Source organism: Phascolarctos cinereus, unplaced genomic scaffold (assembly GCF_003287225.1).
Source record: "Phascolarctos cinereus isolate Bilbo 61053 unplaced genomic scaffold, phaCin_HiC Scaffold_4;HRSCAF=312, whole genome shotgun sequence".
Taxonomy (NCBI): Eukaryota; Metazoa; Chordata; class Mammalia; order Diprotodontia; family Phascolarctidae; genus Phascolarctos; species Phascolarctos cinereus.
This window is the reverse complement of record NW_027555847.1, coordinates 8,110,851-8,135,366: the sequence shown is the minus strand read 5'-3', so window position 1 is coordinate 8,135,366 and position 24,516 is coordinate 8,110,851. Positions and strand designations below refer to the sequence as shown.

The window sequence follows — 24,516 nt, the reverse complement described above, 5'->3', positions numbered from 1 at the left end:
TTCATACATAGCTGATGGAGTTGATGGCATCTAGGAGCAAAGCCCTCCCAACGTGCACACATGTGGGCCCGTAAACCCAGCTTCTAACATCAGTGTGGGGGAGGCATTTTGCTTTTTAATTTTTTTCTTATTTCCAATCACAGCCTTTGTTTTCTATGGCATGGAATAAGGCTTTCGTGAGGAGTGGTTCAGTTCCAACTCCACGTGGTCTAATGGACTGTTTGCCCCTTGGTCTGGGGGCCACATGGATATTCATATCTCTTTGCTGCCTAGAGCCCACAGGGACACTCGTGTAAGTCCAGTGATGAGAAATGAGCTCCTCTTGAAAATGAATCCGTCTTGCCCTGAAAGTGTCCTCTTTGTAGACAAGAGTAGCTGACATGCTGCTTGAAAAAACTCCAGGTTCAGAGGATCCTGTTCATTCTCTCAGTGCACATCTTTCAGCTGCTTTGTGTCTACAGTCTCCTTTTTAAAAGTAGGGAGCCCTTTGTATGCCTTGGCTAGGAGATGACTTTAACAGTCACTATAAATAAAATATGCATCTGAAGAACTGACAAGCAGCCGGTGTTCCACTGACATGACACGGTGTCTGTAATTTTCACCATTGGGAAGGGATGCGTTCTTTCACAGTTTTCTCAGGCTGATGCAGAGGAACTTTCTCAGACTGTTTTCTTTTGGGGGGGAGGGTGAACAAGGAGTCTGCACCTGTGAAGTTCAGCACCTCATCTCAAACTTAAACTCTTAGAGAATGGGCAGGGACGCTGAAGGGCTAGGGGGCTTGCCCACCTGAAACTCAATCTTAAGCAGTTGCCTGTGGGCACGGAAAGCTTTAGTGACTTTTTCATAATCACACAGCTAGTCTATGTCACTTTTTACCTAGTGCGATTTTAAGGCCCTTTGCTTTCCTCATTTTCCTCCTTGGATACACATTAAGCTTGTCCATGTGATTCTTAAAATGTGGCACCCAAGATTGCATAGGGTTCTTGGGATACGGCCTGATCATTGAGAAATATAATGGAACATAGGTTACATATAGTGTGCTCAAACTAGGGGCTGAGCTCACACTTCTCACCTGACTGTATGGACTCTTGTTTACTCTCTGGACTGTTCTGATCTCTCTCTCTCTCTAACGTGCTCTCCAGAGAACAACCGCTCAATTATCTCAGGGTCTTAGGGGTAACCTTGTTGAGGAGGGAACACATTCCCTCTACCTACCACCCTAGATAGTAATTTCCTTTCCCCTGATGTACTTCCATTTATATAAATGAGCCATTTACAATAATACTTGTAGATTTTAAACATATCCATTTACTTAGCAATAAGGCAAAAAAAAAATATCACAGGTACCCATATACTAAGCATATAAATGAATATATCACAATCTTAGAATATATATCATAATATATAATATATAAATATATAATATATACAATAATTAATATAATAACAATAAGAAATATAATAAATATATCACAATTCATAGAAACCTGGGTCACATTCTCACCAATGCACTTAGTATAAGAAGAGAGAGTGGGCACATGTTTACAGGAACTTGGCAATGTCTTTTAAAGTTCCCAATATGCTCCTCTATCTCACTTTTTCTCTTAAAGTGATTTCTTCTTACTTATTCCCTGCCCCTCAGTTTTTAATGAATTAAAGTACTTTCTCAGTCCTTTAAATCCATCAATCTGTTTATATACAAAGCACCATCTTACATCTTTCACAAGGTGATTTATGTCCTTATATTTATGCCACAGTACATTTTCTTTCTAAACCTGCTTCTGAAAGCTGATTGTTTATACACATATTTTAGAAGTTTTTATTAAACCAAATTTTTTTCCTTATTCTTTTCAGTCCATCCAGAATAGAAGCAATATTTTATATTCTTTAACAGTTGATGTATACACTTTTATTTTCACAAATGTACTTTTTTGCCCTTTTCATCACTAAACTTCACTTAGATGGCAGTATTCTGCCCTGCATCAGCAGTAAAATAACCTTCTATGTTCAGTTCCCTAGGAGGCCTCTATTCTTCCTGCCTAAGATCCTGTTACCTCTTTTGACTTCTAGGCCACATTATTGATTCATATGGATTGTGTGGTCCCCTAAAAGTTCTGTTTTATTTTTCCCAGCCATTCCCCATATTCCCCCTCTTAGAGCCAATCTCCACACAGCACCCAAGTGATTTTCCTAAAGCATGGTTCTGACACAGCTGTCCTCCGGGGGATAAACTTTGATAGCCTTTGTTACCTCTGATCAGTCATTTTACTCCCCTTTTTGGCATTTTAAACTCTCTACAACCTGGATCTCACTTCATGCTCTAGGCTTTTTGCACACTCTTTGGTCCAGCCAAACCAGCCTTCTAGATGTTCTTCACAGCTGCCACTCCATCTTCCTTCTGCTTGCCTTTGCACTGGTTGCCCCCATACATTCCTTCCCAACCTCCACCTCTTAAAACCTGTAGTTTCTTAAACAGTTCAGCTGAAACAAATACTGCTACTAGGATTTTCCTAAATTATCTAGTATTCATTTTGTCTCCTTCGACAAAGCATGATTTCCTTAAAGGGATGAGTAATTCTGCTTTTGTCTTTCTATCCCACAGTGCCTGGTACACAGTAGGTGTTTAGTGAATACTTATTGAACTATTGATAAACCCCGCTGTTGGACTTTACTTTTATTTCTGTTAAATTTTATGTTTTGTGGTTTGGCCCATTGTTCCAGGCTGTCAAAGTCTTTTTAGATACCACTTCTGTTTTCTAACATATCAACTCTCCTCCCACCTTCATGGTTTCTAAACATGCCATCCAGACCTTCAAGTTGTTGATACAAATGCTGAACAAAGAATGACTGGATGCACACACCTGTGGGCACAGCCCTCTGCTAGAGACCTTCTTCTCATGTAATATTGATATTAACTGCATCTGTTCGGGTCCTGTGTCCACCAAATTCCAAGTCCGCCCAATGCAGTAGAATTTAGACTCTGACTCTTCATCTTGTATGTTGGGATACCATGGCTGTGGTATCCCAGTCTAGTAATCCTTTCCAGCATAAACACGAGGTTAGGCTGGTAGGACAATAAAATTCAGATCTAGAAGGGACCTCTTGCCTTTCTCCTTCTCTCCTACAAACTCTCCCACTGTTTTATCACCTACTGTGGTATCACTTCTCTCCATTCACAGTTATGAACCTATAGTAAACCAGTACAGGAGAGAGAGAGAGAGAGAGAGAGAGAGAGAGAGAGAGAGAGAGAGAGAGAGAGAGAGAGAGAGAGAGAGAGAGAGATGCAGTTATATAGCACCTACTGTGTGGCAGGCATTGTTTGAAGAACTTTACAAATATTACCTCATTTGATCCTCACAACAACCTTGTTAAGTTGGTGCTGCTATTATCCTCATTTTAGAGTTGAGGAAACTGAGGCAAACAGAGGTCAAGTGACTTGTCCAGGGTCACAAAATTAGTAGGAATCTGAGGATGCATTTGAACTCAGGTCTTTTGAACTCCAAATCACTCAACCCAACTCATCACCAGCTACCATAAAATCATAAGCTTTCATGTCCTTTTGCTAGTCACATCTTGTCAAATCTCAGCCTCAGGATACCCCCACCATCTTCCTTGTCAATTTCCATTTACATGATACTGAACATTCCTGATGAAAATACTGAAATGGTCCTAATTTGATTTGGGTTCACATATTGTTGAGTTGTCTGACATCAAGTGGGCCCTCTATGCTACACGGTAATCTTTATCTTCTTCATTTGCGGACTCTCTACCATATTTCATTCCAAACCTTTCCCCTTCCCTCTTCAAAGCTTGGTCACCATCTCCTATGCCCTCCCTCTCAGCAGAAAGCCTTGCCTTTTGTTTTAATGATAAATCAAAATGAAAAAAAAATGTTGAGACTATAGTATGTGCTGAAAAATGGTTGTTGAATTCTCCCCCATTTCACACCTAAGATACCTTCTTTGTCATCTTTCATTTTGTCCATCTTTGACATGGACTTTCCCATTGCTGAGGTTAAGCCTTCTTCTTGTACTCTTGATTTTATTTCTTCCTTTCTCCAGGAACTTCCCTCCTTAATTATCCTTTCTGTCAGCATCTTTACCAGCCCTTTTAAGCAACTTTCCTCAGGTATCCAGTGGATATAAAACTGGTTGAATGAATAGATCTAAAGAGGACCTGAATGGTTCGGTATCCATGTGGAGGGAGGCATCCAGTGGAATGTTCCAGGGAACTTGACTTGTCCTGTGCTATTAAAAAATTTTGTCATTGAACTGGACTAAACATTAGATGACATGCATACCCAATTTACAGTTGATACAAGGTTGAGAAGAATCAATATCCTACTGCATGACAGATTCAAGATCCAAATAAACCATGATTAGAACACTGGGCTAGTTGTAGCCTCAACTAGAACAGTGGGCTGAATTCAATGAGACGCAATTCAGTAGGGATGCATATAAAGTGTTACACTTGGCTCCAAAAAATCAACTTCCCAAGTACAAGATAAAGGACGCATGGTCAGCTAGAGGTTTGTCTTAAACAAACAAAATTGGCTTATTGGATTGAATTCTACTCAGGGATAGTTTGAGTCTGCAGTGTGATATGGGCTGCCAAAGTAAGTGTCATTTTAAGTTCATCAAGAGAAGCAAAGCGTCCAGGAATAAAGAGGTCAGAGCACACCTGACAATAGTGTGGGGTTCCAGTTGTGACATTTTAGTAAGGACAGTGGTGAGCTATAGAATAACCATATGAGGTACCCAGTTAGTGAAGGGCCTTGAATCATGGCATATCACAGCTGGTTGAAGAAACTGGAGAGATGTAGCCTGAAAAAGAGGAGAGTCAGGGGAGATATGATTAATGTGTTTACATATTTGAAGGAGCTGTGGGGTGTTAGTGAGCTTAGACTTGTCTTATTGAGCCCCAGAGGGCAGAATGAAGAGTAATGGCAGGCCAGGTAGGGGAAGATTGTAGAGAAGATGTGGACTTGATTTAAGGAATGCCTTGATAATAATTAGCGCCGTCCAGAGGTGAAATGGGCTGCTGTGAGGGGTAGTAGGGTATCCCCTTCCTGGAAGCCTGAGGGCTGGAAGACCACATGTCAAGTATGCTGTAGAAGGATTTTTTTTTTCTGGTATGAGTTTGACTAGGTAACCACTGGGATCCTTTTCAAGTTTGCTGTGATTCTGACTTTCTGGGATTTAATTCAACCCTCACATTTTATAGATAAGGAAAATGAGGATTGCCCAAGTTCATACAGAGAGTGCAGTGATTTGAACCCAGATCTTCTGACTTCAAGTCCCGTCCTCTTTCCATTGCCTACCCCACTGCCTTATTCCTCCTCTTGATCAATGATCACAGTATCTCTTTCCAAGTACTCAGAAACCATCCTTTTGATGATGTTTTTCTAGATTTTTTTTTTGTCCAGGAATTGAACTTTACCAGCCAGTAGGTTGGGGGAACCTATTGTCATCTTCTTTTCAAAAACGGCTGGCGTCTCCCACTCCCCATGATTTCTAAAGCTCACCAACACAGAGCTAACATGACAAAATGTTCTCAGTGGGTCCCTGGAATGTTGTCCATTGGGGCTCAAGACAGATAGAGATTTCTTAATGTTTGTTCTTTTGTATTTGTTTGAGTTTCTTGTTGTACGGTTATGTTCTCCCTGTTCTAGTCTGAAAATTGGTCTCCTTCGTGGAGAAAACAGAAGCAAAATAGGGATTGAGTGGTTTGGCCTTCTCTCCAGCCTTCCTCTCTCATCTGTTACCCTCGTGCCTTGACTCTTGGCATCGGCTCTTCCTTGATTTTCTCTTTGTGTGGGCTGAGCCTTTTCCTCGTAGCGTAGGTGCGTAGGTCTTTGGCAGATCTCGGCTTTAGTCTTCTTGTCCCCAACAGTTTTCGTGTCTTTCCTCAGTTAGGAACCTCAGCTTTTGCGTTCCACATATTTCCTTAGAAGCTCTGAGTTAATGCTCTTGTTAGGATGCGGCAGTGGAGACAAAACCCTGCGCTCTGAGCCTGAGCGTGAGATCCATGGTCTGAGGAGACAGAACTCTGTGTTGACCTCTGGTTACAGTGAGCACCCTGAGTCCTCCCTGATAGTTATGCACCCAGAACTAGCATAGCTTAGAGAGGCTGAGCACGATGTCCAGCGATTGCAGAGGCTCCTCTCAGATCAGCAGGCTTGGGCTTGTTAATTCTGATATGCTTTAAATGTTGTGGAAGGAAAAAATAACCATGCTTTCAAACAGAGCTGCATGGAATTAAATAATAAAACAATGGCTTACAGTCTGTACACACAATATCCTTTTGTTTTTGGAGAACAAGAAGAAAAAATTTAAATAAAAGATTTTTTAAAAAGTGTAATTAAGGATTAGTAGGAAACCACTTATTCATTCATTTTACCTTATTTTTATTTCATTTTATTCATATTTTATTGTTATTGCTAATTGTTTTGGGTTGCATCAATCACAGATAAAGAGATAAATTAAAAATTGGTTGGGAAACATTTCCTTCCTAAGCTTTGACCCCAACATTTCCCTGACGGGCCTAATTTAAAGGAAATTTGTCTTTTTTCATTTTTGAGATGCCCTTCTCCCTTTCTGCCTCTTCATCATCCCTTTTGACAGCATCCCCCCACCTTTGCTGCTCAGTGTTCTCACATTTCTGGGCCATCTCCTGTTAAGGGTAAAGTTATTATCAAAAGCCTGATGATTCATTAATACCTTCCTGCTGTTTGTTGTTGCTTTTTCTGTAAATTTTGACAAATTAATTGGAGAGGAAGCAATGGGGGTAGTGGATAAAGTATCGGGTTTGGAGTTAGGAATATCTGGACTTGATTCCTCCTCTCATGCCCTGGTGAAATGACCTCTTAGTTTCCTTATCTCTAAAATGGGAATAATAATAATAGTAGCTACCCTGTGGGGTAGTTATGTGGATCCAATGAGGTAATTGTGTCTAAGTGGTTTTAAGCTTATGCAAGAGTGAGCTGTTTTTACTGTTGTTACTCCTCTGTGAATTCATGCTCTCCCTAGCAGAATGTAAGCTCCTTGAGGGCAGGGACTGTTTCTTTTGTTTTTATGTCTATGCCCAGCACCTGGTCCAGGGAACTGAGAAACACATTCCTTCATTTCTTGTTTGTTCTTAGGTTTGCAGAGGAAATGACCAGCACCTGGCTCCATCTCTTCGAAGGCAGTGGGATCCCATATGGGCCGATCAACAGCATGAGTGAAGTGTTCGCCGAGCCTCAGGTTTGCGGCATCATGCCTTTGGATACAATCTGAAATGTGCTGTTGAGAGAACAATAATTTTTCCTTGTTTTTTCCTCTTAAAATTAAAACATAAATATGTCATGGCCTCTGAATTTGCTGATGCCGATAACCCGGTCATGCATTGCAAGGCAATCCATGGCTTGGAATCAGTGAGAGTACATTGGGAATTTCCCCTGTCCCATCAGAGGCCTCGTACACTCAGCTTAGTGTCTTTCTTGGTAGCAGTGGACAGTAGGTGGTGATTCAGACACTTGGCTTTTTCTTCCCCTCACGCTCAAAATTCTTTCAGTTGTTTGCAGTGTCATGGCTTAGTGCTAGGAATTTGTGAACGCTAGCTGAGCCGCGTGCTGCCAACGATCATAACATCGTGTGAATGTTGTAAAGCGTGGACGGTAAGCTGAAATTAATTTTATGGTCAGAAAGCTAATGAGGGGCATTGATTGATCTCTGTCATTCAAGACGAGTGCTTTGACTGCACAGGAATGAGTTTTCCATTGATTATTGGCTCCCAGGAAGAAAGAGACAAGATTTCTCAACCTCAAGTCCAAACTGTTTGAGTGTGTCACTCAAGGTACATTCTCCGTTTTGCAATAACTCACTAGTGTTTTCCCTTATAAACTGTGGAGTCCTTTGTGGCGTGGTAATGTAGCCTTGCAGTCATTCCTGGCTCTTCTAAATCCTCTGGTCCAACTTTTAGGATGGATTGTTCTAACATGATGTCGTTTTCCATTGTCGGGGGGTGGTGCTGGTGTGGTCCGTTTGACTTCTGTTATGTGACTGTGGATTTTCTTTAAATGAACTCATAATGATGGGGTGAACCTGCTGGAGAGGTTTTGTTGGTCTGTGCTGGCTGCACTCTTCTTGGATTGGCCGCAAGTATTTTATTCATTCCCAGCTCTGGAGGTGGGATCTGTTTCCCCACTTCTTGACTTTCTCAGGGTCCATGCTTTGGTTTTCAACAGTTCTCCACAAGTCAGTTTGTTTACATATACATATACATATACATATACATATACATATACATATACATATACATATACATATACATATACATATACATATACATATACATATACATATACATATACATATACTTTTATATATATATATATATATATATATATATATATATATTTTTACTGGTATTTCCTATTTTGCTCACAGTTATCAGAGATGCCATGCTGATGAAGAGAACAGTGACCAAAGTACTGTTTCTATTTTTGCCTTGGTCTGGTCATTAACTTTCTGATGCAAAAGAGCAACTTCTGTCCAAATGATGCAGTTGCCAGGGGCACTGAGAAGTTAATGACATCAATCAATCCACCAGCCAATCGATAAACATTGATTATGTATGTGCCAGGCCAGGCACTCTGCTCAGAGTCACAGTGGTGGGACCACGAAAGGCCTCCTGAGAGGTGGCATGTAAGCTAAGTCTCTGGGGAAGCCAGGGAGGCCAGGAGGCAGAGGAGATGAAGGAGAACTTTCTAGGCATGAGGAAGAGCCAGGGAACATGGACTGAATCAGAAGATGGTCAGAAGAGTGTCCTGGGTGAGGAACAGCAAAGAGGCTGGTGTCACTGCATGGTCAGTGTGTGGAGGGGAAGAAAGTAGCCTGGAAAACTGTTAAGAAGGTAGATAGAAAGACTGGAAAGCTAGGAAGGGGCCAGATTATGAAGGTCTTTGAAATCTGCTCTTGTGAGATTTAGATTAGGGGGTGTCTGAATTTCTAAAATGATAGCTCACTAGATCCCATTGGAGCATTTGCTTTTATTATTCAGCTCATTCTGGCATATAATAGGTATTCAGTAAATGCTTATTGATTGATTGAATTAGCTCAAAGCAAGGGTCTTTACTGTAGTAGCTTAATGAAAACAATCGTGATAAAACAACTCCCCCGAACCATGGCCCACCCTGCCACAACCATGTGGTGTTAGTGGAAATAAAGAGCTCAGCGACTTCCATGACCGAAGTGATGGAGGACTGGGTGCTTTCTCTGATCCTCCCACACACTTCTTCAAAATAGGAATTCTGCATAAGAGATGAAGCCTTTCAGTTGTCTCCATGTTCTAAGATTCCAGGAAACCTAATGAGGTAAAAACCCAATTAACCAATAGCCAAAAAGGATAATTCCTAATCATTAATGTGGTCACTCAGCACTCTCTTACCCATTAGATTTCTCTTTTTGGAAATTTTATTTAGTATTTTATTTTTCCCCAATTACATGTAAAAACAATTTTTAACATTCATTTTTAAAACTTTGAGTTCCAAATTCTCTCCCTTCCCCCTCCCCATCCCCTTCATTGAGAAGGTAAGCAATTCGATATAGATTATACATGTATAGTCATGCAAAACATTTCCATGCTAGTCATGTTGTGAAAGAAAACAGACCAAAAAAAAAAACTCAAGAAAAATAAATAAAGAAAAGTCTGCTTCAATCTGCATTCAGACACCATCAGTTCTTTGTTTGAGGATGGATAGCATTTTTCAGCACGAGTCCTTCAGAGTTGTCTTGGATCATTGAATTGCTGAGAATAGCTAAGTCATTCACAGCTGATGATCTTACAATATTGCTGTTACTTTGTACACAGTACATTTCGCTTTGCATCAGCTCATGTAAGTCTTTCCAGTTTTTTCTGAAAGCATCCTGCTCATCATTTCTTATAAGAAATAGTATTCTATCACAACCACATAGTACAATTTGTTCAGCCGTTCCCCAATTGATGGGCATCCTCCCAATTTTCAACTCCCTGCTATCAGAAAAGAAATGCTAGAAACATTTCCACACATATAGGTCCTTTTCCCCTTTGTTTTTTAATCTCTTTTTTGGATACAGACCCAGTAGTGGTATTGCTAGGTCAAAGGGTAGGCATGGTTTTATAGCCCTTTGAGCATAGTTCCAAATTGCTCTAAAGAATGGTTGGATCAGTTCACAACTCCACCAACAGTGCATTAGTATCTCATTTTTTCCCCACATCATTTGTCATTTTCCTTTTCTGTCCTATCAGCCAATACGATAGGTATGAGGAAGTACTTTACACTTGCTTTAATTTGCTGGCATCACCAGGGCTGAGGAAAATCAGTTGAATGAGGGATGTCCTGATCACCTCTCCTGTCTCCCCCTCCCTCGTAGGTTGGAGGGACCCTGGAGTCCATTTCTGGCTCAGAAAACTGAGTGGCAGAAATAGTGTCAGAGGTAGTATCTGAATCCATGTGTTTCTGACTCCAGATTCAGTCTTCCATCCGCTTGGTGTGCCTTGATGCCTTTTTTTTTTTTTTGGGAGGGGGGTGTACTTGGAATTGGTCAGAACTGTATGGAATCATTCTGTAAAGTTTTGATCCTTCTATTAAAAGCAAGTTTGGAAAAAAGCTAAAGGAGGTTGAGAGGAGAAAAACAGAAACATTTTTATTAATGTGTGGAAAATAGATGTTATGAGAAAATGTTGAGTTGAGGATATTTACCTCGGTTCCTTAATAAGAACAGGTCATTAAATCACCATTCTTTGCTTTTCCTTTCATTCACTTTTTGGTGGGATAGGAGGTAGACTTTCTGGACAAGGAAGCCCAGAGGACACCGCCCATAGACATGCCTTTATTTGTCAGTTTTGCAAGGTTTCTAGCGGCCAAAGTGGTGGAGAGACCCCTGTCCACCAAAATAACGAGCCGGCTCATTGGAAATAACTGCGTGGGGAGGGATGATCTAGCCCTCCGGGGGTGATGTCACGGTCCTTGGTGGCCACCCTGAGGTCATGGGAGAGGATTCTCATTGGCCAGCCTCATCCTTTACTCATCACCTTGTGTGAACTGAGGCTTAAGCCTTTCTACAACTCAACTCAGGCCAGTGGGGCTTAACTGGAAATCCAGCTCAATGTCTCTGACGGCAGTACATCTGGAAGCTTCAGGCCAGGGAGCATCTCCACCCTCATCCTTTCTAATTACTGAAAATCTCCTTTTCCCCTGTTTTTTCATTTAGCTCAATAACCACTTTAGATTCTCTCTGTATTCCCTTCTGCCCTTCTTCTGAGATACTAGAATGTTTGTAGAGCTCACCATCCAGCTTGGGTTGGGGTGAGGGGCCAAGCTATAACTTAGTTAGCAAGAATAATTGGTCATGATGGGGAACTAACAGGTGCCTCACAGTTTCTCCTTTTGCGGCTGTGATCTCCCCCATGCTTTGGGGTGGCCTTGCCTAACCCACGCAGGGCCTTCACCTCTGGGTGTGCTGGGTCTGTGTCTCCTCCTTCTCCACTGAAGGTGTATTCAGAAGTTGACCCAAGAGTCCTTTTCATGTCACTGGGTTGTGTTCTCTTTTGTGAAGCTGGATCACTCTAGACAAGGCTCTGAGGGGACGGTGCCATCAGTGCTTTACAGGGCGCAGGGACACGGTCACAGTCATGCCACTGTCCAGACTGCTGGCTCGTGGACACTATGTGGCATGACATTCAAGGCCTGGAATGCACAGTATAAATTCAGGCTGCCAGGTTATCAGTTTAGAGGCATAAGAATTCCAAAAGACCATCTCATCCAACTTCTTATTTTAGAAATAAAGAAACTGAGGCCCAGGAAGGGAGTGATCGACCTTCTTTCTGCTCTTCCCCATTTCATTTTCTTCTGTAGAATAGCGCAGTGATCAACATGCTGGCCCCGGCAGTCTGGTGCCTGCTTTGTCACTGGCTCATTGGGTGACCCTCTGAGGCAAGTCACACCTTCTAGAAGCCTCAGTCTTGTCCTCTGTGAAATGGGAGACTGGATGCTCACTGAGATCCTTTGCGCCTGGAAGGAAGGATAATTCTGGGGGTGAACCCAAGCCTCACTTCCCTCACCCTTACCGGCTTTGCCTTCTCTAATGGAGCTGCCGGAGAGGATGACGTCTTGGTCCCGGCCCTGGCACCAGCGAGTCATTTTTCCATAGATGGATGGAAAGTCGTCTGTGTTTTTCCGCTGATGATGTGCTTACAGTTACTTGTGGGTGACAATGAATCGTCCAGGCGCGCTCATGGTAAGCGCATCAAGAGCGTGATGGGCGGGTGGTGGTGGGAGGTGACGGTGAGGGAGGATGTTGGCTTTCTGGCAGTCGGCAGCAGGTGAGGAAAGGCTCGCCGCGAGGAAAGGCTCGCTGTGGAAACTTTTAGAGAGACCCTGGCGTTTGCCCTTGCGCGAGGAGGGTCTGCCAAGTTTGTGAGTCTTAACAGCCCCATGTAATCTTGCCGTACAGTGATGCTGAGAGGTCACTTTTCCCCTTGGTGGTGGCTATTTTTTCCCCAAGCTCTCTTTTGCTTAAAATATGTTCTTTTCATCAAGCCAATATCATCTAGTACATTAAAGGAATTCTTAAAAAGTTTTGAAAACGTACTCACTCGATGACCTCACTGTGATTCTCTTTAACATGCCCTCGGGAACAGGAGAGTGAAATGCCTTGTGGTCTGAGGTTTTCCACACCAAACAATCTTAAAAGAGAAAACCATTTTGAATAGGAACGATTCTCATTGCTGCAAACCCAGGTATGGCCCTGGCTGGCGGGAAGGCTTGGGGTTATCACTCAGTTTCTTTTCACCAGAACAAGACTCCGTGTGTCCAGCTGTCCCTGCTCAGGCCCAAAATGCATTCCTTGAATTTGTGGCATATGCATCTGTCACCCTCCGTGAACAGGCTTTTGAGATGGGAAGACAAAGCAATACCCATTCCAACTGTACACATGTGTTTCTGATGAGAGAGGCAGGGCTGCTAGGAGTCCTTCAGCTTTGTCCTCGGTGTCCTTGGGGCTGGGGGAGAGGGGACCGTGAGAGTCACAGGAGGAGATGACTTCAAAGAGCCATTCCAGGGTACCACACAAGCGGAAGACGTCAGGTGTGAGACATAGGCCTGGTACATCACTTCTGAGAAACGTGGGGAGGGAAATATCGGGGCTGAAATACTGCAGCTGGCCCCGCCGGTCACTCGGGCCAAACACCTGCAAGCCCTAGGAGAAGACCGAAACAAGGCCCCACCCGGTGGCAGCCAGCCATCCCATCACGGCCCTTCCCTGCCTTTGCCTCGCCGTAAACATTAATTTAACGTCGCTACAGAAACTGTCTTTTTCCTGTCCTGGGAGGCCGGGCTAGGTCCTTCAGCAGATCCTCCTAGGACGAGATAAGTAGGCTGTAGAAACAAACAGGCTTGTTGGGGTCGGTAGTGAAAGGCAGCATCGCTGGAAGCCTTCTCTTCTTTCCATCTCAGGATTTGGGGAGGCCCTTGGGGCTGGAGGCTCGCGTGAATATCCAGGCTAGCCAGGCCTCTGAGTGCTTCCGCGTTAGCAAGTCCTGGTGAAATGTTTGTCAGGTCTGGAAAACGTTCCGCCTCTCCAGAGAGGGCTCTTCAAGGCCCTAGGGGACACAGAGGTGTTTTTCAGGGTATTCCTGGAAAACAAGCCACTCCCCTGTTACCTCCTGAGTGACCTGGTCTTTCTTGGGTTGTTAGTGTTTGTTTAAATGGCATTTCCTAGATCACTGAAGGTAATTCAAGTGAAACAAAATTAAAAGCTTGTCAGGGATCTCCCTGGAAATTACTTTTTTGACATTTGATGCAGACTAGAAGGATTCCCTGGCAGACATAGCTGGGAAAGATCAAGGTCTCTCTGCATCTCTGAGGATATCTGTGGGTTTGTGTGATGCACATACATTTTGTGAGGATAGCTATGGGCTGCATGTGGTCCTCACTCACCATGTCCCTACCCTGCTCAGGAATCTCCAATCACTGCATTGCTTGTAGGACACAGGTTCTTGCTGGAGTCTAAGAACTTAAAATTTTTTTAGTAACAATATTTCAACAAACTTAGTTTTCTTTATACTTCTACAAATTTCATTTTATGCATTTAAAAGCGTTCTGAGGAGTTCATAGACTCCATCAGACTGCCAAGAGGGTCTATGACACGGTAAAGATGAAGATCTCCTAGGGATTCTAGGATGACCTACACATTCTTTTGTTTGACATTTAAAGTCTTTAGCAAGGAGAAACCTTGTGGTTCAATGAGAAGATCCCCAGATCTTGAGGCAGAGGACCTGGATCAAAGGTCCACCTCGGACACTTACTACCTGTGTAGTGGAAAAGTCATCTTAGCTTCTGGGCCTCAGTTTCCTCAGCTGTAAATTGAGTATAACTGTATTTCAATATAATCAGTTTCCTATGTAGTCCTATGTAGATGCATTTTTAAAAAATGGCTGTGAGAAGGAGTCCATAGGCTTCACCAGGTGGCCAAAGGAGTCTGTGATATGAAAAAGGTGAACTCCCCCGCCCTGTCTTATATGAACTATATGAAAGACTTCTATTCTTAAAATAAGAAAAGATTGAGAAGCCAGGCCCATTGAGTCTAAAAAATAGCGATTGTGTGAATCACTGAAATAAAAGAGAGGTCGATGTAAAACCTTACACTTGGGTTCAAAAAAATCAATTTCAGATATTGATAATGGGGAGGGAGATGTGGCTGAAAAGTGGCTTGTTTGAACAAGCCAAAGACATTTGGTGGACTCAAAACTAAGTTAAAGCTGAGGCATCAGGCCTGGGATATGGCAGCCAGAGCCGCTGATGCCATCTTGGGTCATGGTCACTGAATGCCAGAGACCTGCAGCCAGGCAGGTAACAGATAGCTCTACCTCTGGGACAGCTCATTGAGCTCCAGAGAGGAGATTTGGGTTATGTTTTAGATGACTCAGAACAGGGTCAGACAAGTGTAACGGTAAGGCTGGGGGAGAGTCTTGTCACTGGACTGGACTAAGACCATTGAAGTGAGTGGGGATGTTTAGCCTGCAGGAGGGAAGGCTGGGCAGGGTGCAGGGAGCTGTCTTCAAGGTGGCCAAGACAAGTAGGAGCTCACCTTGTTTGACCTGACTCCAGAGGCCAGAGCTTGGAGCATGTGGAGGTCCTCAGCAGGCAGGCTCATGTAGCATACTGGAAGTGTTTAATAAATGCTTGTTCATTGACTGACTGACAAACTACCTAAGAAATGGAGATGTCCAGACATGAAATGGCCCACATCAGAAGCTCCAAGGCTCGTTGACCCCTCTGAGGACTTACTATAGATGGGTTTCCTGAATTTAGTAGGAGTTGGCCTACAGACCTCTAGGGGTCTTTTCCAGTCTTGAGGTTCTGGGTGTAAATGAGTTCATGCGATGGCATAGAAAGCATGAATTTTATAAGCCTCAGACTTGGGTTTGAATCCCAGCTTAGGTTACTTCAGGGACCTATGTAGCCTGGGACAAAATACTTAACATTTCTGGGCCTCGGTTTCCTCATTTTAAAACAAATGTATTGGAATAAATGATCTGTCCTTCTTGGTGTAAGTCTTATGATGACCTTTGCTTTGAAAGCATAGGTGGGAGGGCATTCACGTTTTTTTTTAACCTGAAAGTTTCACTGTTAGAGTTTATACTAATGGGGGAAAAAAAACACTTCTTGCCTCCCAGGTTTGTTTTGTTTTGTTTTGTTTTTGAAAGTGCCTTTAGGTAACAGCCGAGGAGCTTCAACTGCATGAATAAAAATGCTTTAAGATCCCCTGAACACGTGCAGGTATCCCGAATGTTGTAAAAACTTGTCCTGAGCCCTTACAAAAGGCTTTATTTTAAACACCATTTGGAAATTTGACGTGTAAAGTTATCCCTCATTTTTTCTTCACTGATGAAGAAGAGACACATAGGCATTTTCATCTTTTTTTGTTTAGCCATTCTGGAATTTTTGGTGACTGAGAACATCTGAAGATTCCACTTCTAAAGACATTTATTTATTTTTTGAAAAAAACCAAACCCTTATTCGTCAACAGTGGTTACACATATGCAGTTTATGTTTTCAAAACTACACTTTGCATTGGTGATGGAGTGTCATGTTGGACTTTAGCCAAACCTGGAATATATTCAGACCAAAAAACTCTTTCACTTCTTCACAGAAATTCTTTGTTTCCTTCAAAGAGGTGGGCAAATGGGAGCCAAGCAGGGTGGTTCTCTGTCGTCTGGGATGCCTTTTTTTTGAGTACTGTCAACATCTTCCCAACACCAGCGCAAGCGGGGAGAGTTACAGTTTATTTGTAGAAGGCCACGTCACTTTCTTTGAAGATTGAAGTTGAAGATGAACCAGAGGGTGACCAACGTGCACACTCATGGTGTGTGTGAGGAGGCTGCCAAACGTTACCAAGCGCGGCTCGTGAAAGAGAAGCGTCATCAGGGAAGTTTTCAGAGAGACAAGGACCGGAAAAGAACAAAAGCCGCTCACAAAGTGCAAGTGAGAAGTAACTGCTGGACCGGCCACTTAGCTCATCGGTGCCCGTGTGCTGTCAAGAAAATGAACGAAAATCCTCTTGTAGGCCATGGGCAAGCGTGGCACAGAATGGGGGCTGTCATTCGGGTTGTTGGAAGGAGTTACCAGTCACTGAGATCAGAACTTCATCAAACTGGTAAAGGACGATACTGTGGCCACTTTGGCATGTTATTGCTCAGGACTTGATGAGGCTCCATTCATTTTTCTCCAGCTCTGGGGGATTACGCTTGTCATTGGCACCTGGCAAGAATGGAATGGTAAGAAAGAGGAGACAGGTGTTGCATTCTTGAGGGTGTTGACTGTCAACTCACCTCTGCTGAAGTGTGGGAATGGACCAGGCAATAGCAAGAGTCCTTTCCAGCCTCAACTGTGTTTTAAATACTCAGCAATAGCAGTGTGTTCTAAGTACCCTAAGCATGGAGCCTGATTCTGGTCTTCAATCTCTCAGCAAGTATTTACTAAATGCCTACCATGTACCAGGTACCATGTTAGTTCTGGAGAAACAAAGAAAAAAATGGTTTTCTCATTCTTTGTTGAGTTGTTTCAGTCGTGTCTGACTCTTCTGTGACCCCATTTGGGGTTTTCTTGGTGAAGATACTGGAGGGGTTTGCCATCTCCTTCTCCAGCTCATTTTGCAGATGAGGAAACTGAGGCAGACAGGGTTAAGCGACTTTCCCAGGGTCATACAGCTAATAAATGTCTGAAGCTGGATTTGAACTCAGGAAGATGAGTGAGTCTTCCTGACTCCAAGCCTAGCACTCTATCCACTGGGCCACCCTTTCTCTTCCTTATTCTGTTAATAACTAGCTGTCAGTGGACCTTGGATAAGTCCATTAAGCTTCTTGAGGTTCTCTTGAGGTTTGGAGGATATGTAAATGGGTAGAGGGTAGGTCCAGGAAGAAATGATCCCTGAACTGGGCCTCATGGATAGGAGGAAAACCAGTGCAGGAAATGGAATATTTAACTGGAGGGGACGTGAGACTTTTAGAATAGTCACTGCCTTGTTTCTTTGGGTGAGGCCTAGTTCTGGTTCATCATTAGACTCTGAGAGGTGCATGCCATATTGGAATCAACTAGACCAGGAAGTAGGAGGGGCCTGGCTCATCTAGTGACTCTGACACTTGGTAGCTGTGAGACCATGCCTACATTACCTAAGCTCTCAGGGTCTTGTTTCCTGATTTGTAAAATGGGATTAATAATATCTGTAATACCCAGATTATAGCTTGTTATGAGGATTAAGTGAGGCAGTGCATGTAAGCCCTAAAAAGCTGTTTTAATGTCGGCTATCTTTGTTCCAGAACATAGAATCGCTGTTTAGAGATGAAAGGGACCTTAGGGATTAATGCAATCCACAATGTCCTCATTTGATAGACAAGGAAGTGGAGCTCTGTGGAGGTCAAGGAGCAAGCCCGAGGAGTCTTGGGCTGCATTAAGGAAGAGGCAGTGTGCCCAGGACTGAGGAGATGAGAGCCCCCTGCATGGAGCCCTGTGAGACCCGCTTCCTCTATACATGAGTGGGGTGGATTGGAGGGTCTGAGGCCCCTTTTAGCTCCTGACCTGGACTCTGTCTGATTTGGGCAGTTATGTTGAGGACCAAAGGAAAGCCAGTATAGCACAATGTTAGGATATGGACCCACAAGACCTGAATTCAAGTCTCTGCTTCTTAGCTGTGTGATTATAGGAAACCACTTTGGCTTGATGAAAATATGTTTCTTCTCTATGTCCTTGTAATTCTTGGTAAAGCAATGCCATATAGATGCTAGCGTCCATACCCTCACGATGCAGTATGTGGAAGGTAGTCTTTTTCACAGGGATTTTGCTGGGGGACACAGTCTTTAGTTTATTACCCTACTGGCTCAATTGATTACAACCCCAGGAGGTTGGCAGATGCTAAGTATTAATATACTGCCCGTCCTGGAGGTGGAGGATCTCTTTTCTGGTCTTATCCCTTGGGAATGGAGGAAAGTCGCCGATGATGTAGGGAGGGCTCCTGGTCTGCTGGTTCAGTTCAGGCAGTGGATATGTGTCAGTTTTAACATCAGCTGTTTTACTGACCGAAAGAATCAATCAGTCATTTAGGGATCACCTGATGAGTGCCAGGCCTTGGGCTAGGGTTGGAGACAGAAAAAGAATGACCCGATTGCTCCTCTTCAGGACCTTGCCTTCTCAATAGAGACAAGACTGGGCTTGAGTGTGTCCGTCTTTAAATCCACTGCAACTCAGAATCTTTAGGAGAAAGAAGCTGGAGAGGATGATGATGAAGAGTGACATTTAGAAAGCATTTAGAAGTGTGTATTTTTACGGAGACCATCTCGTTGAGTCTTGCAGCCCCTCTGGGAGGCAAGACTGGTAGGTTGGAGATGAGGGCAGTAGGGCACCAAAGGAGGAAACATTGGCCTAGGATAATGATAGCGATAATGATAATGATAGCTATCATTGATAGAGTGCTTGAAGGTTTGCGATGCAGTCTACAAATATTATCTTGTTTGATCCTCACCGCAATCCTGGGAAATCGATATTATTATTATCCCCATTCTACAGATTATGAAACCGAGGCAGATGGAGAAGTGACTTGCTCAAGGTCACCAAGCTACCATGTCAGCGGTGGAATTTGAACTCGGGTCTTCTTGGCTCTGGAGCTAATATTCTGTCCCCTGCATCAAAGTGAAGTGGATTCGTGAAGGGGTCATGTCACTAACAGAGAGCTGTTCTGGGTGGTCCCCAAAGATGCTGCCCAGTGACTTGGCCTGAGATGGCCAACAATCTTTATTTGAGACTTCCCCAGGCCTCTTTCTCCTCGGTCATTTGGGCCTTCTATTTAGATGCCCCATATTGGGCAGCTAGGTGGCGCCATAATGCATAGAGCACTGGGCCTGGAGTTGGGAAGACCTGAGTTCAAATCCAGCCCCAGCCACTTACTGCCTGTGACCCTGGGCAAGTCACTTAACCTGAAACCTCTGGTTTCTCATCTGTAAAATGAGCTGAGAAGGAAATGGCAAATCACTCCAGTATCTTTTCCACTCGGCCATGGGGAACTTAACCGATTTCTTGAAGCCACACAGTCTTTGGAAATTAATGTAATTCTGTCCTCTTGTGCTTTTAATCTGCATGAAGGGTGAGGGAAGAGGACCGTCTGTACCCCTCTATCCTGAAAGCCTGCGGCTTGATATTGGACATCAGCATGAAAAAAAACAAAAACAAAAAACAAAACAAAAGAAGGAGGTTTGCTTCCATCATAGAAACAGACACTTTACAATGAGGAATTCCCTCCTCCTTTGGCTGTACACCCTGATCCTCCGTTTTCTGAGGCAGCCGTGGCCAGTCAGCAGGTGACAACTTTCATTACGGCAGTCGCCTTTGAATGTTCCCAGGGATGGCTGACCCGACCTCTCTTAGTGCTGGCATCTCTCGGTTATTTTAAGGCTCTGCCAGTTTTCCCAAGGAGGCACTGTCTCTTGGCACTGGGGGATCCAGAGGCCAACGTCACGATCGTGCCTGGGTCCAGCATCCTGGCACCCACGCTTTGGATCCCACGCTCCTTTCCTTCAGCCGTGGAGTTTCTTCTTCCCCTGCATCCCCCCCCCCCATCCTCCTTTCATTAGCTCGAGTTGCAAATGGCATCAGTTAGAAACAAACATACTGGGCGTCTTCCCAGCAATGTGGCTTTTCGCTTCCCTGCGATGGTAGTTTCAACTTCTTGGACCTTTCCCTTACATTCTTCTGCGTCTCTGTGATCTAAACATTCTTTCCCTGGCGGTGCCAAAAGGGAGTGTGTGATTAGTTAGAGTTTGAAATTCTTTGTCAAATCAAAGGCAGCAACTGTGTGAAGGGGATGTGTGGCAGCCCCCTCCTCCCTCGCAGGTTAGTTTATAAAAAGAGTTGCAGATTGATGGCTCTTTGAGCGCTGCTCGGTGGCACCAGCCCCTTTCAGACGGTTCCCAACCTGGCAGCTCCCTCCGCGGCGCGTTCGCATTTCTTTCCCTGACTTTCCCCTGCTCTCAAACACAGAAGGACCCATCCGTTTCCCGTGTCCCATTTTTGATGACTGATGGGAAAGTAAACACCAACCAAATCGGAGCATGTGGGGATCGTTAATTTCTGTATACGTTGACTGGGAGGGAGTGTTGAAAGGGGGACCCTGCTGTCATTCACAACGCAGGAAATTTAGAAAAGGTGTGAGTGAGGGCTGTTTTAAATGATGTCTATTTCGGGCCGTGTCACTCAGGAGGGCAGGCGGGCTCTCTTTCCCTGCCTTCCCAGGGGGGTGGGTTTGATTCTCTCCGAGATCCTCCCGGTGACAAAATGCTCCCCAAAGCAAGGTCAGCCATTTTATTTGTTCACTGGGTGATTCATGCTCAGAAATGTCAGATGCTCAGAAACGAAGCGCGCAAGGGAGCCTGGCATTGGAAACAGATGGTTCTGAGAGGGAGCAGGAGGGCCAAATGAGCGGCAGATTCCTCCCTAGGTCCTTAAAGGTTCCCGATTGGCAGAGGGGAAGGAAGGCTGGAGCTGGAAGGGGGGGGGAACCCGAATTCTAGCGCAGCTTCACATACTCTCTACCTATGTGATCTCCCACAAGCGATTTGGTATCTCTGAGCCTCGGTTTCCTCAGATGTAAAAAGAGGGGATGGGACTAGGTGACTTCCGGTGGTCTCTTTTACAGCTAAATTAAAATGAAATCCTCACATTTCCTAGCCATAGCAACAACAACAAAATAATAATAACAGAGCATTTGTATAAATAACTCTTTAAGATTTACAAAGTGCTACATGAGTGTTTTCATTTGATCCTCAAGATAAGTCGGTGAGGCAGGTCCTATTATTGTCTTCATTTTACAGATAAGGAAATTGAGGCTGAAAGAGTCAGCCACTTGCCCAGGGTCATACAGCTAGCAAGGATCTGAGCCACGATTTGAACTGGGGTCTTCCTGACTCTAGGTCCAGAGACATCTAGGTGACGCAGTGGACAAGAACTCGGGGTGTGGAGTCAGGAAGACCTGAGTTCAAATCTAGTTTCAGATAATAACTAGTTGTGTGACCCTAGGCAAGTCACTGAGCCTCTGTTTGCCTCAGTTTCCTTAGTTGTAAAACGTGGATAATATAATAATACCTGCCTTCCAGGATCAAATGAGATAATGCTTGTAAAGCACGTCGCACAGTGCCTGACACGTAGTAGGTGCTATATAAATGTTTATCCTCTCCCTTCCTTTATCTACTGCCTAATGTGACCTTGGGCAAATCACAGCAGCTCTGAATCTCAGCCCCATCATGTGCTGATGGAATTAGCTTATGTAGTCACCTGGAGGAAACCTCAAAAGCAGGGAATCGCTAGGTGTGGGTATACTTTTCTTTTATAAGCACTAATTAAATGCCTACAGTATGCCAGGCACTGTGCTAAATGCTGTACAGATATTATCTTACTCTTCCTTGTGGTCTGTCCTGCTTCCACAAAGCCATCCTTGACCACCCAAACTTGGAGGAATTGCTCTTTTCCTCTTAAGCCCTCTGGCTTTTCCTGTCTGGAGCCCTCATATGATTATGGCAGCCACAGGCATGTGGCTTTAAAGGGTATCAGCCTAGGCCCGCAGAGGGTCAGTGACTTACCCAGGGTCGTGAGACACCAGGGGAAGATCTGGGATCCAAATCCACATCTGTACCCACTCTTCTGGCACTGAGACAACTTTTCATGACTGGTGATCCTTTTAGATCCATGGCTGGCCTTTCCAAATAGATTTTCAGCCTCCAGAAAGCTGTGGGGCCCTTTGAAAACCCTTCCCATCTCCTGTGCCACCTAGCATGCTGCCTAGCATACAACTGGAACTTAGTAAGTATGTATAAATTTGTTGATGATTTAGATGGATGAATGAATAGCTCTCTTCTCATTTCCTCTGTTTCATGCCCTGGTTTTCATGGTGAGGGGATCACCAGGAACCGGCTTGACCTCTGTGTCTTCCCATTCTGGGAAGGGACTTGGAAATCTGCTCCAGCTCTTCCTTTTTGTTTTATAATGGATGAATTATCTATCAAGCCAACCTTTATTAAGGGATGATTTTGTGTTAAAAGCTGATATTCAGATACTAGTGGTAGAACAAAAATTTGAACCCAAGCCTATGGAATGCCAGTAGGTGATTAATAAATATTTACTGACTGACAAATAAATAGTTCATAGTTTTCTTTTCCCTTTATACTATGCTGCCTCTGTAATATTCCACAAGGATTCTCTGTAGGAGCATGGGATGATAGATTTAGAGATGGAAGAGACTTTAAAGGCCGGTGAGTCCACCCTTCTTATTATACAGATGAGGGAAACTGAGGTCCCACAAAAGTTAAGTGATTTGCCTAGGGCTTCATGCCTACTAAATATCTGAGGGAGGGTTTGAATTGAACTCAAGGCTACCTGAGTCAATGTTCAGTGCCTTATCCACAACCCCACACTGCCAGTTAATCTTATGAACCACTGGATTTGTGACTGGAATGGATCTTAGGTATGATGATGTAGGAACAAAGAGAAGCAGTATTATCATGGGAATCCACTACAGACCACTTGTGCAGAAGGAGGAAATAGGTGAGGAGCTCAGGGAGAGGAACACAAGCCTGTTCATGGAGGTATGATATGATTGGGCTGGAGAGCTCCAATTATCTGAACATCTGCTGGAACTCTCCGTCTGCCAAAAGCAGAGCAGCTCATAAATTCTTGGCATTCCTTGAAGTTAATTTCATCCTTCAAAAGGTGGAGGAAGTGATGGACTTTGAGCTACTTTGGGGACTGCAACTCTGGGCTTTATTTTAACCAAGGAGAAGCAGGTTGCTGATGGGAGTCTTGGGAGCCAGTAAGTTAGTGAATTCTTGGAATTCATGATAGAGAAGGAGAGGAAATCAGGACATGGTCTGACTTATACTCAAATTTTGGGAGCATAGATTTCAAAGGGTTCAGAGGAAAGATGAATAGGATCCCATGGCATCCAGTTCTCCAGGGAAAGCCAACCTGAGAGAGATGGGCTGCCCTCAAAAATGAAATCCTGAAAGCAAAGACAGAAATAAATCTGATGAAGAGAATGTTTTGAAAGGACACCAATGTACAGTCATGGGGAATAGGAAGACAGGTAACAAAGCCTGAATAGAAGAGCAGGGCTCTCCCCCAGGAAGGAGGCAGGAGTCCTTGACTCAGAGTGAGCTGAGGCTAGTGTGGGGTACAGGGGAAAGTTTTTTCAAAGAGTTTTTATGCTTTCATGGGGAAAAGAGAAGGCTCAAAGATGGCCTAGGACTGCTACCTTGGGTGGATGGACAGCAATGACAGAGAGAAAGTGAACCCTCAGCATGGATGCTGTTCCTGTTTTTCTGCCTTTGGACTGTGAATGATAGAATGAAAATGGCTAATGAGCTGTGGAAGTCCAAGATCCATAAAGTCTGCATGAGAGAGCCCCTATTGTAATGTCTTTGATGACTACAAGATATTGGCCTCAGAAAACCTCCATGTGGAGGTGATAGATGAGCTGGCACAGGTGGACCCCCCCACCCGGGATACATTCCGTCCTCCCCTCAGCTCATTGGCCCCTTGACTTCCTTCCTTTGAGGCTAAGCTAGCCCTGGCCCCTCCCACCCATGGCCCTTCCTGATCCCCAGTCTGGGATCTCTCTGCTCTTCAAGCTGTCTTGTATTGACTAAGCCATTTCCATGTTGGTATCCTCGAAGTAGAATAGAAGCCTCTTGAGGACAGGGGTGGTTTCATTTCTGTCTTTGTATTTCCAGTTCTGTCATCAGTGCTTTATACACAGTAGTTGTTTAATGAATCAAAACACATTTACTGAGGGCTTACCATGTGCCAGGCACTGTGCTGAGGATACAGATATGAAAGGGACAGTCGCTGCCCTCAAGGAAGTTGCTTTGTAATGGGGGGAGCAGACAATCCGGATAGAGCAGTAGGGGCCAGGGAAGGGCTATTTGGGTCCAGAAAGCTACAGGGATGATGGATGA

The 24,516-nt window shown here is 44.0% G+C and overlaps 1 protein-coding gene across 2 annotated transcripts in view; it reads left to right on the top strand.

Annotated features, from left to right (window-relative positions):
- The window catches only part of SUGCT (succinyl-CoA:glutarate-CoA transferase), a 619,772-nt gene that overhangs the window by 260,455 nt on the left and 334,801 nt on the right, over nucleotides 1-24,516 (top strand). For both annotated transcript variants that reach the window (XM_020964410.2, XM_020964409.2), the window contains one exon: nucleotides 7,142-7,244. In XM_020964410.2, coding sequence (XP_020820069.1) covers nucleotides 7,142-7,244 — 103 coding nt within the window. The remainder of the gene's footprint in view (nucleotides 1-7,141; nucleotides 7,245-24,516) is intronic.